This window comes from Amphimedon queenslandica, unplaced genomic scaffold (genome assembly GCF_000090795.2).
Source record: "Amphimedon queenslandica unplaced genomic scaffold, v1.1 AMPQUscaffold_12837, whole genome shotgun sequence".
In the NCBI taxonomy this organism is placed as follows: Eukaryota; Metazoa; Porifera; class Demospongiae; order Haplosclerida; family Niphatidae; genus Amphimedon; species Amphimedon queenslandica.
This window is the reverse complement of record NW_003546927.1, coordinates 3,840-16,179: the sequence shown is the minus strand read 5'-3', so window position 1 is coordinate 16,179 and position 12,340 is coordinate 3,840. Positions and strand designations below refer to the sequence as shown.

At 35.4% G+C, this 12,340-nt stretch overlaps 2 protein-coding genes across 2 annotated transcripts in view; one reads left to right on the top strand and one right to left on the bottom strand.

The window, feature by feature from the left end:
- The window catches only part of LOC109586563 (E3 ubiquitin-protein ligase UBR4-like), a 12,080-nt gene extending 1,686 nt beyond the window's left edge, over window positions 1-10,394 (top strand). Inside the window, exons 4-26 of the mRNA XM_020002765.1 lie at window positions 855-957; window positions 1,060-1,264; window positions 1,592-1,827; window positions 1,878-1,997; window positions 2,282-2,368; window positions 2,420-2,539; window positions 2,656-3,552; window positions 3,797-3,956; window positions 4,345-4,487; window positions 5,082-5,230; window positions 5,839-6,045; window positions 6,117-6,165; window positions 6,456-6,529; window positions 6,574-6,628; window positions 6,674-6,730; window positions 6,784-6,927; window positions 7,658-7,732; window positions 7,785-7,906; window positions 8,309-8,474; window positions 8,859-9,026; window positions 9,308-9,514; window positions 10,035-10,132; window positions 10,334-10,394. Coding sequence (XP_019858324.1) covers window positions 855-957; window positions 1,060-1,264; window positions 1,592-1,827; window positions 1,878-1,997; window positions 2,282-2,368; window positions 2,420-2,539; window positions 2,656-3,552; window positions 3,797-3,956; window positions 4,345-4,487; window positions 5,082-5,230; window positions 5,839-6,045; window positions 6,117-6,165; window positions 6,456-6,529; window positions 6,574-6,628; window positions 6,674-6,730; window positions 6,784-6,927; window positions 7,658-7,732; window positions 7,785-7,906; window positions 8,309-8,474; window positions 8,859-9,026; window positions 9,308-9,514; window positions 10,035-10,132; window positions 10,334-10,394 — 3,703 coding nt within the window. The remainder of the gene's footprint in view (window positions 1-854; window positions 958-1,059; window positions 1,265-1,591; window positions 1,828-1,877; window positions 1,998-2,281; window positions 2,369-2,419; window positions 2,540-2,655; window positions 3,553-3,796; window positions 3,957-4,344; window positions 4,488-5,081; window positions 5,231-5,838; window positions 6,046-6,116; window positions 6,166-6,455; window positions 6,530-6,573; window positions 6,629-6,673; window positions 6,731-6,783; window positions 6,928-7,657; window positions 7,733-7,784; window positions 7,907-8,308; window positions 8,475-8,858; window positions 9,027-9,307; window positions 9,515-10,034; window positions 10,133-10,333) is intronic.
- Window positions 10,395-10,552: 158 nt separating this feature from the next.
- On the bottom strand, window positions 10,553-12,002 carry LOC100635620 (beta-1,3-glucan-binding protein-like). The gene has a single exon (XM_003389989.2). It carries the CDS (start codon window positions 11,948-11,950, stop codon window positions 10,772-10,774), a length of 1,179 nt encoding a protein of 392 aa, XP_003390037.1. The 5' UTR covers window positions 11,951-12,002; the 3' UTR covers window positions 10,553-10,771.
- Window positions 12,003-12,340: the final 338 nt, after the last annotated feature.

Sequence of the window (12,340 nt, the reverse complement as noted above, 5' to 3'; positions counted from 1 at the left end):
AGTTACAGTTGCTCAAAGTTTGTGATTTAGCCTCTTTGAGAATTTTTCAGGCGGCACTGGGGAAAGCAGGAGCAACCAAACTCTCTCAGCCTCTTTTAAATATCTAGAAAAATTTTCTGTGCCAACTCTTTCTTGGAATAGAGCTTCAGATGCTAAAATAAATTTTAGCTTTTCTTCTTTCTCCTACCCATGTGCCATGATTTAGTTAGTTGTTGACCACACCCATAGCTTATTTTAATTATCATTATATTAAACTATGCAGTCAATAATAATAATTTTTTTCAAATTGCTTAAAATATCACAGTACAAGTAATACATATCACTCAGGTGAATTCCAGCAGGTGAGTCCATTGCACCTTAGTGCTTCATTATTATGTGCATAGTTGATTCAGTATGGTTATAAGCATTACATGTACATTTACATGTAAGTGTTATTTACATACATGTACATGTATGTGTGCCTGAACATTTGCCTGTACATGTACAGGTACATGTATGTTTGTGACATGTTTCTGAAGTATAGAATGTCTTCTCAGAAACATTATGTCACAATTCACAAACATGCAGAAACAGGCTAGTACATGTTATAAACATGCATTAAGCATGCAGGTACATGAGTACATGTACAAACATGCATGTGTTTTTTCCTGGGTGCATTTCTAAATGAACATGTTATTGCATAGTTCATGATCATGTTTCAGGAAACATATGCATAACTTAAAAGTAAAAATCATATTTTTGATTACACGATAAAACATGAATGTTTGATCATGTCACTTAATGAAGCATGTAACTGTTCCTTAATTACATGTATAATTTTTGCCTTTGTTTTACTGAGTTTTACTGATATGCAGGTCAGGATATGTTGTCCCTCCATTGCCATGCTGTCGTTTGTTGCTGGTATTACAGTACATGGTGTTCAGGTTTAATGAACCAGTTCAACAACTAGTGCAACAGGTTTGACCACTTTTAATTGTACATGTAATTTTACATATACATCTCTCTCTCTTTCTCCCTCCCTCCCTCTCTCTCTCTCTCTCTCTCTCCCTTTTTTAATAGGTTGATTGTAATCTATTATCTGATTTATTGGTCAGTCCGCTAATCAGTGATCATGCTGATATCATGTCATTCCCGTGTGATCAAGAGTATCAGTATCAGCGAAGTATCAATAAACCACCAGTACCTCTCCTCACTCCAGTGGCTGCTGCCACACCTACTGGTACCACACCCACTGTTGATAATAATAAGAAGAAAAAGAATGAAAGTATGTACAACATGTACATGCACTTTTAATTCTAGATATTTATGTACATGTACACACATTTAAAATGCTAAATTAAAATGACATTTATGTACATGCATGTACATGTACATGTAGGTAAATAATTAACAGTATAAATGATGCATGTCATATACATGTCATGATATCTTAAGAATAAAGAAAGTTGATGTACAGTGTACATGTACATGTAATTACACATGTACATGTACATGTAAAAACACTAAGCTACACCAATTATTGAAACCATTATTACATGTACATGTATCATCTTTATTATTATCATTATTCCATGTATTATTATTATTTCAGCAGTCCATCCATTATTCTACAATGTGATACCTCCTGATGGTTCCAGTGACTCCAAGGAGGAGAGAGGGGTTGATCCTGATGCTTGTAAGATACTGTTGAACTCTCCTAAGAAGACAGAAGAGGGTAAAGAAGGCATGGGTGGAGGGTACGATCGGTTCCACAAGTCCCTCATATCATTGATGTCCTGTGGATTGGACTATCGGCTTTATAATGAAAACCTCAACTGTAGGGTCACCGTGAGTTATTCTAATTATTGCCCATGTTTATTCTATTTAATGCCCATTAGTCTGCGTGTGCTGGTTACCAGTGCATTGATATATTGCTACAAATGTTAGTGTGTCTCCCTCCACCTTACTCTGTACTGACTGCTATACTCAATGATAGCAATCAACTATTGGACTGTAAGGTTAGTAACTGACTGATTGTACAAATAACATACATGTACATGTACATGTACATTGCGTACATTTACATGTAGTACTGTTTTTTTATGATAAAATACATAATAAACTATTAATGAAAATACACATACAGTGTACATGTCCTGTACATGTACATGTATACATGTACATGTACATGTATATATGTGTACTTGTGTGACATGTACATGGACATTGTATATGTACATAGTAATCATGCATACTGCTGGTACATACATATACTGTACATGTATCTCTCTATCTCTTTTAGACTGAGTCTGGATCCTCATTGCTTATCTTAGTTCTTCTCTTTTCAATGAAGTTAAAGTTTCAACAATCAGACACTGAAGACATCATAGTATGTCAATTAATTTTAATTTTTAATTGATTAATTAAAATAATTTCTCAGGATACTCTCAATGAGTCAGGATATCCCTCAGATAAATCTGAAGAGTTGGTCGGTCGATTGATGTCAGTGGTTGATTCAACTGATCACTTTATAACACTAGCAACCAGTGTACTGGACAAGGTCAGTAATCTTTCAGTAAACTTCAGTATACTCCAGTATATTTTTGTATACTATAATGAATACATGTTTTATTGTTATAATTGTATTAAATTTTATCTCTTTTTTCCTCATTGTAGTTATGTGAAGGTGATTTTTCTGCTACTTCTCTTCCTCTGATATCCATAATGTCACTCAATCTGTTACTCTGCTTGTTACAAAGAACAATAAAGGAGAGAACTACACTACCAGAACAAGAAGAAGAAGAAGATATAGAGATTGAAGTTGAGGAGGAAGAGGAGGAGGAGGAAGAGGGAGAGGGAGGAGAAGGAGAAGGAGAAGACAAAAAGGAAGACACTACTCCTAGTCCTGAGGAAACACTCAAAAAATCATTTTACGATTCTCACGCTGAAACTCTCATTCCTGTGCTACTCAAAGTTTCAAAGCTAATCCTCTCTGTCTCTCATCATGGCATATGTATTGATATATTTAATCCTGATCAGAATCACGCTAAAGACATGATTGATGTTATAAAGAGCATACTCGGTCTCTCAGGAACCAAGCTATTGGTGTTTGGATCAAACGGAAAGCTCCCTCATACCAAGGACCTGTTTGTGAGACACATTCCGGTACCAATGTCTGAGCGTTTGAAAATATGGAACTCGGCGATGATAATGGAGCGATCCTTGTGTAACAGAGTAGGAGACAAAGTTGATATTATTGAGGAGATGTTCGGGTTCTTGCACTCGTCTCTGAGAGCTATAAGTGGTCGTAGTACCTTCTCACCTAACAATTCTTTAAAATCTAATTTGTTCATAGTATCTGGACTCCTACATAATTTGTTCTCTCTCTCGCCTGCCGATAGTTCTTCAAAGTTTTCCGAGAGTATTGTTCCTCTTGCTATGGATCTGTTGCTGGAGTTTGCTGTTGAAGGGGATAAGGGCGTGTCTGGGGGCGGAGTCTCTGAGGCTCCTCTGAGAGAGATGGCAAAACTGTTTGATGAGAAATCTTTTGCCTTGAAATGCATGAAGCAAAAAGTAATTATTAATATGTACATGACATGTATGCTGTAATATATTCCACTATATCAGTTTATTTTTGTGAGAATTAAAAAGTACATGTTTTAATCACAATTTTTGCTGTGCTGCCTAAATTAAAATTGCAAATTTTGCATATTCATTTTTATGTGGTATAGTTTGTAAGTTAAATGTACACGTATTGAGCAAAAATATTGCTTAAAACATGTTTGCTTGAGTTCATTTCTTCTCATTCCCTCATTAGGTAATTAATTGTTTCCAGTTGGTTCAGTGTCCTCCATTGGGTGGCCATACATTCCAAGGATCTCTGCTTGAGGATTTATTTATTTTATTGAACAATTTACTCGACTCCTCCCCCTACTGGCCTATACTGGCAGAACTGGACACCATCTCTCCACCAACAAGTAACTATATAGATATTAATAACCAGTTTTAATGGCACCTTTAGTAACTAGTAATTATGAATCAATAATGTATGTAGCAAAATTGATGAACTTTTTTTATAAGAGAGCTTACTGTGTATCCTTTAAAAAGTGTATCAGTTACATGTATACATGTGTAGCCTGGACTACAATCATCACTACATACATGTACATTAAGCCTGTATAAAGTATCTTATAGCAGGCAATTTTGGAGGGGTAAAATTGGGTAATTTCTGGTGACTGGCAGGTTTTAAAGTACATGCTTAAAAAACCCTCATAGAAGCATCAAGCTATAGTATTTTAATGTATTTAATATTTTACCTTCTTTTTTTCCCCTAATTCATTTATTTCTCTCTCTTTCTTTCTTCAGTAGACATTACTGATCTTCTCTCCTTATGTTCCTTGAGCTCACTGTGTACCTCTTCACTGACTGAAGGCTTGAAATTATTTTTAAAAATATTGGAACTGACTAACAAGGAGCCCCATGATCATCTCAGTGTCCTCTGTGGACAAGTAAGGCATAGGGAGATGTACTTATGCTATGTTTGGAGTTATTAGCATTTTTAAAACTACATGTACATGTACACATAGCAAATTTTAGAAAGAAGCAAAAACTATAGCCCATGATTTTTTCAAAAATTGGCTTAAAAATTAAACTCAATTTTTATTAAATTTTCCAATGCATATTGATGTACTTATGCTATGTAGAAAGTTTGAGCTGATTCCGACTTCAACTTGTCAAGTTACGGCCATTTTTAAAAAGTAGCTAAAGTCTGAAAATTACCTAAGGCTATAGCCCATGGTTTTTTCCAAAAAATGGCTCCGAAATCACCCTCAATTTTTATTACATTTTCTGATACATATTGACATACTTATGCTGTGTAGAAAGTTTGAGCTGATTCCGACTTCAATTTTTAAAGTTACGGCAATTTTAAGAAAGTGCCAAAATGTTGAACATTACCCAAGGCTATAGCCCATGGTTTTTTTCCAAATAATGGCTCCAAAATCACCCTCAATTTTTATTACATTTTTTGGATACATACATTCATCTACGCATGTAGTTATTATTATTATTATTATTTATTTATTTATTTATTTTCCCGTTAGATTGCTAGACTCTCTATGGTACCACAGGACCAGCTGGTGTCCCTCCTACAGCGTATTGTTCTTGGTTGTGTTAGTGACAGTGTCACTGACTCACTGGCCCACACTAACCTTCTCTATCGCATCATTGAACTACTCACTAAAGAGGACTGGTAGGGATTCAATGTACATGTACACATACTGTAATGTATTGTATAGCAAGATATACCTTAGAATGACTTTTAATTGTGGGTACTAAATTTTGCAATTTTAGCACAAGGTAGATTTTGCTGGTATTAAAAATTGTGATTAAGTAATTATTACTAATAGTCATATGGCATCATGATGTCATTATTAATAATTGCGCGTATTAATAATTGCGATTTTTAACCCAAACGTAAAATTCGCAATTAATAGTACCTGTATTTAAAAGTAACCTTAAGGTACATGTACTGTAATGTATTGTATAGCAAGATATAATACATGTACATGTATACATGTGCAAGATACAGTGTATTTAAGATACATGTACATGTATGTACACATCTACATGTACCTTTGTATTTTAGGCACTATTTTTTGATCATTTGAAGTTTACAATTTGCTAATTTTTTGCCATTTTTTGTATCGCCATACATACAGCTGGAAATTTTGAATAATTTGTACATGTACATGTAGGCTTAAATTATTTGGCCATGTTTTATTATGCATGGTTGGTTTTATATATGTTCATACTTGCATGTGTACATGTATTTTTATTAATCTCTTATCTCTCCGCTAGCTGTATTTCCTCTCATCTCTCTCAAGTCCTCTTAATCAATTTGATTCCAATTGGTAAGGACCTCATTAAGACACTCCATCACTTGGAAGGAAAGCAGTACACGATATTCAAGGATTACTTTCAATCTTGTGTCCTCCTGGCTGGGAACAGATCACAGAAAGGACATCTTGAACTAGTTAGAGCTGCCTCTGACTGGCTACCATTATGGTAACTGTATCTTATTAATATTGTTTGTATTTTATGTCTCTCTCTCTCCCTCTCTCTCTTTCTCTTTTTAGTTTTGATTTGGTTAAGAACAACAGTACTGAATGGAAGAATAATAATGAAGTAAGAGCAGCAACATATGCATGTACATGTATTGCAGCATGTCCATGTACATGTTTTGGGAATTATTACAAATTTGGACTTTTGCTCCTTCACAAAAAATTAAATTCCTATAATTCAATTTTCTTGTGAAATTTTTAAGTGTAGATTGTGCATAGCCTAAATTAATTTACATGTACATTGTACATGTACACGTATGTACAAATGTACATATGTGTATGTAAATGTACATATGTGTATGTACATGTGTGTACATATCTATGTCCTATTATTTTATTACATTTCCTTGTTAGATATTGTTGCCATTGTACACAGTACTCAACTATGTGTCCAGCCTGTCCTCAGCAGCACAACTACTCACTAACAAGTAATTAACCCCAACCACACCCACTATGAATAATTAATTAATAGGGAGGCATGTACCGAGAGAAGAGCTCTAGCTGCCGAAGATGATTACACAATACTGGTAAGTCACATGATCCTCACATGACTGTTACCATGACGACTATAGATCGAAGAGGAAGAGGATGACTCTGCCTTACTTGATGAAGAAGAAAACGAATGCTCCGTAAGTTACATGTACATGTACACGACCTTGTTACATGATAATTGCCATATTAGGAAGAGGAGGGTCTCAATGAGAAGCTGTGTACGTTCACAGAGACTAAGAGAGACTTCAAGAACCAGCACTGGTATCACTGCCACACCTGCAAACTAACTGATGGGACTGGCTGCTGTAGCATCTGTGTTAAAGTCTGCCATAAGGTGAGTTAGGGTAGGGCAGTAAGTACCGTAAATGTTCAAATAAAGGCCGGGCTTGAATAAACGCCTGATACTAAGAATCTCCAAGTATAGATACGTATATTTTAGTCAATATAAGTCCCACAATCTTTACAGTGTCCAACTTGTTAAGCTGAATGCATTGAGTAGATAATGATTATCTACTATTATCTACTTGTATGGCAGCAAGTAGATAATGATTACCTTAAGCCTACTATTTTTAGCGTCTACTAAATTTAGCTATATTAGCGAGTGAGCTTTAAACCGCTAAATTAAATAGACGCCAAAATAATAATTATTCATTATAATGGTTATTATTTATAGTTAATTTGGTTAAAAACGCTAAAATTAGTAACGCTAAACATGACTTTTGCTGATTTCACTAAAATTAGTAGACGCAAATAATAGTAGGCTTAAGGTAATTGTTCATGTATAAAAATTGTCACATCATTTGGATTTACAATTTTACAATTTTTGAGCCAAGATACACGTACATGTATTACAATCTTTAACAGATTAGCTCGCAGAACTAAAATGTAAAAATTGATTTCCACAAAATTTAGCACCTTGAAAATTGCATACATTACATGTACAGTACGTGTACCTATTACCTTGAATACCTTGAAAATTCATTTGTACATATACAATGTATACCTATCACTTAATATTATTTACATGTATATGTATTTATCATTGCTTTCATTATGTTGCTTAGGGTCATGATGTCACCTACTCAAAGCTTGGCTCATTTTTCTGTGACTGTGGAGCCAAAGAAGACGGGAGCTGTAAAGTAGGACAATAATATAATACCGTTATATAATGTAACTACACCCACTTTACAGGCTCTGGTGAAAAGAAGACGCAAGTCAGAGGACAATGACTCGTCATTTGGAGAACCCACCGGCCACTCCATAGCACCCAAACACACCGGGGGAAGACACAAGAGGAAGAAGAAGGGAACAAAGTGAGAGGGAGAGAGGGAGAGAGAGATGGTTTAGCTGCTGTACATGTACATATTTCATGAAGAATTTGTAGGCAATTTATTTTGACTTTCTACTTATGCATATTGCATAAGACCACAAAATTTGAAGCTGTAAAGACATGTATTATGTATGATGAAATTTACTGCAAAATTTATGAAAATTGATCTGAGAAAGTAGTTAATTTTTAGGATTATACCAATGTACATGTACAAATTTATTTAACATGATGCACATGCATGTACATGTACATGTACATTATGATGATTGATTTATGAATATTTACATGTGTACAGTGTTTATTTGAATATTAGGATTTTTATAAATTTTCATGTACATACATGTACATGTACAATGTAATTATTATTTTATTTTATTGTTAATAGATCAAGTACAAAGAAGGCCTCAATAGGTGGTGTGACACTGATTGATACTAAGAAACCAACTGATGTTAAGAGACAGAGTCCTGGACACTCTTACTTCCCTACTTCATTTGTTAATAAACTTGTCAATCAAGTGGAAACTTATAAAGAACAGCTTCATGAATATTTCGTAAGTACATTTTGTAATTATTATGTAGAGTAGGCATCTGAAATATATAAGTTAGAATTTTTGATGCTGTACATGTATATGTACATGTAGAAAGATAAAACCGATTTCAATTAAGAATTTTTGAGTTTTGCTTTGTCTGAAAAAGCATAAAGCATATACATACAATGTATGTACATGTAGGCATACATGTAAGCTTTTCTTAAAATTGGGTCCAAATTAGTCACCCTAATTTTTCCTGACTTGTTTGTTGTTGAGTTATGAGCATCAGAAATAATTAACAAATTAAAAAATTTTCCTAGTTTGCTACATTTTGGACTATAACTTACATTGTATGTATGCAATGTACGCATAACTAACTGTGTATTTATTTTATCTAAATTGTAGGTGAATTGGTCTGTGCCCAGTTGCTGTCTTGATCTATTGTCTCTATTGCTCCCTCCAGTCCTCACTACTGCCTCCTCTCTATCAATGGGAAGTTCCTCTGTGGTTGAGGCTGCCATTAATGAGCTCCACACTAGCAGTAAAAGGATAGAGCATGTCGATAATATACTGGTGAGTGGATCCATGTACTATTGTACATGTACATGTAATACAAATGTACGTGTATATACATGTAGGTAGAGCAATGATGGCTGTAAGTACAAAAATTCCAAGTCTTAAAATTGCAAAAAAAATTATAAAATCCATGAAAATTAATTTCAATACAATATGCAAATGTACATGTAGTATGAAGTTACAATAGAGAATTACACTACAGTCTATAAAGAATGCACTGTATGTTAGTATACAATATTAATATTATTTGTTACATGTTTTATATTTTTCTATTTTAGTTTAACGTTGTGTCCTGTCAAGAGAATGCACTGGACAATATAAAGCTAACAATGTCCGGGGAACAAGGTCAACTCCTGAAGCAGTTACTGAACAATGGAGGAGGTACAGGGACTGGAGGAGGTATTAGGGTCATTAGACGCTGTGCTCTTGCTACTCTTGTGTCACCACGTCACAATCACCTTGTCATCAGTCAGGACAAGGGAAAGGTAGGGGAGATACCTGTACCCATTTTAGATTTACTGTACAGAGTATCAGTGAGATATTTGTAAGACAATTTAAAATTGGCAGATTTTACATGTGCATGCATATGGTGAGCAGTTACATGTACATGTATATGTCATTGAACATGTGAAGAATAAGGCATAATGGCAGATTTAATTTATAGTGGTAGTTGCCCGCCTGTTACCTGATTTTCAAACCTTAATTCTCTGCGACTACCGTATAGCTGGAAATATTTGCGGGGAATTAAATTTTGCGAGTTTGCGATTCCATTTAAAACGCAAAATTTAAATCCGCAAAATAATGAATTCATGCATGACCACAGTAGATAATGCTACAATAACTGTCAAAACCGCAAATATTTAATCCGCAAACCAGGTTATTTTTAACGATTCGCAAAATTTTTCTCCGCAAAATTAACCAGCTGTACGGTATCTACATTGTACATGTACAGTGTACATTATATTCCGTCTGTATGGTTATGGTATTAATGTTTTGTTCCATTAGGTTACTTTTCTACAATTGACTTCTTTACTGAAACAAGCTGACACTGGGAGAAGAAAACTAACTGTATCAGTGAGTTCAGTAATCATACATATGTACATGTACATGTACATAATACTACATGTAGTGTTGTAGTACTACTAATATAGTGAATCAATTTCAAAGGTCATAAAAGAAATCCACATTTTACCAAAAATGGTTAGGAGAGAAGTCTCCATTTTTATAACATATGCATCCTGTGGTATACATCCATGTACATGTATACCCATTACACATGCATACAGTAGCTTTGTAATGTGTAGAATGTTTGAGCTGATCCTGATCAAAATAGAGCAAGAAGGATTTCCCATCCTTAGCAAGTAGTAATTAGAAGAGTAGAAGGAGTTATAGTAGTTGCAGTAAATGTGTGGTCTCTTGTAGACTACATGTACATGTAATTTGATTCATTTGTTTTAATATTTTCATGTGTTTACTTGTATCTATGCGTGTCAGCAGTTGCTGGTGTAGTGTTTCACTATGAATATTGTTAAGACCAACACGATATTTGCATAATGAATTTGATCTACTGAAACAATAGTATTAGTCTAAAATTACATTGTAGTCCTATAACTGGCAAAAATAAATAATGTGTGAAGCAGCATTATAAAAAAGAAAAGATAGCATTGGTAATAGCAGCAGGAGTCAGCAAGTCTACAATAAAAAGCATTATTTTAAATAGAAAAGCATGTACATTTGTAATGTTAGTTAGCAGCAAAGAGGAGGACCAATGCAGTCAGAATGATGAGAAGAGCAGTAGAGGCAGAGATCATCATCCCAGCAGAAGACTCAGGAGGACTATCATCGTATGTCCACACTCTTACTGAGTCAATCTGAAGTGCACTGTTCTCATCGTCCCAAGTAGGATACCAATCATCCTTAGCATCGTAAAACTGATTCGCTACATGAGAGTGGCCATTTTGCCACGGCTTATTGGGTGCGTCAGGAAAGAACCCAGTGACTCCGCCCACAGCTAAATTCATAATGAGGTAGTACTCTTGATTAAAGGGAGCATTCATCTCTGTGTCCTTCCAAGGATTGTCCCAAGGTGGAGACTCTAGGCCGGTCCTAGACCAGAATGACTGGTTTATTGGTACGTGTAGAACAATATTGGACTCATCATCGAAATAAGTACCAATGTATGTCTCGTTCCATATAAGGCCGTACACATGGAACTCTTCAGTCAAGTTTGCGGCTGGTGTTACAGTAACGTGGGTCTGATCAAAGTAATTGTGGAGGTAGTCAATTCCCCAGTGAAGGGTTGATCCGAAACTCTCATAGCCTCCAAAAGGGTAATCCTCCACACTATTGCCCCTTGATTCCATGATGTCTATCTCTCCACTTGAAGGCCATATCCCATACTGCTGGTGAGTGGGTAACATCCATATAGCTGGCCACAACCAATCACCTATTGGAAGCTTGGCCTTTACTTCGACTTTCCCATATTTGAAATTAAAGCTTTCTGCTGTCCTTACTCTAGCAGACTTGATCGGATTCAAGTATCTCCATTCATTAGCTGGGCCTGCCACACGTTCACATCCATAGAATTGATTCTGTGTACATAGATCAGCAGGTGCTCCTCCCCAAATGTTGAAAGTAAACCCATTAGGTTGTCCTTTAACATTAGCTAACCCAATCTGATCCTCCAAAAGTGTGGGCTTCAAGTAGAGTATCCCATCTCTCACATAGCTGTTTGAGCGGTTGTTGAGGTAGGCTTGGAACTCCCAGTTACCACCTCCTGATAGTGTAATCTCATGCTTCCATAGGCTCAGGTTGAAGGTGTTGAATTCATCTTCTAGAGCCAGGAGGAGCTGCCTTCCATTGGCTACTTGTATGAAGAGGAATAGAACAATAGCAGCAGTGGTAGCACTGTGTTTCTTCATTTTTTAGTCTTGCCTACAGTGTGCAGGGAGTGTATCAATTGCACAGGGAATAGTGTATAGTTTATTCATGATTTTTTTATTGTCAATAACACAAACAGGCCATGTATTCTTTTATCTCCTATCACGTTTCACTCAAACATTTTGTGTTAATTTCTAGAGTAGCATCTATTTATTGTTGTGGGTGTGGTTTTAAAGGCGTGTTTTGATACTATTAATAGTAACAACATTAAGATATGGAGGCATAAGATTTTGCAGTTATTTCAATCAAATGCATGGGAGTTTCGCACTCCAACCCTCGCTTTCATGGGCTCCTGGCAACAATAAGGAAACACAATGATTCACTACCGCACACAATATTACATGTATGGAAATGTTGAAAGTATATCCTCT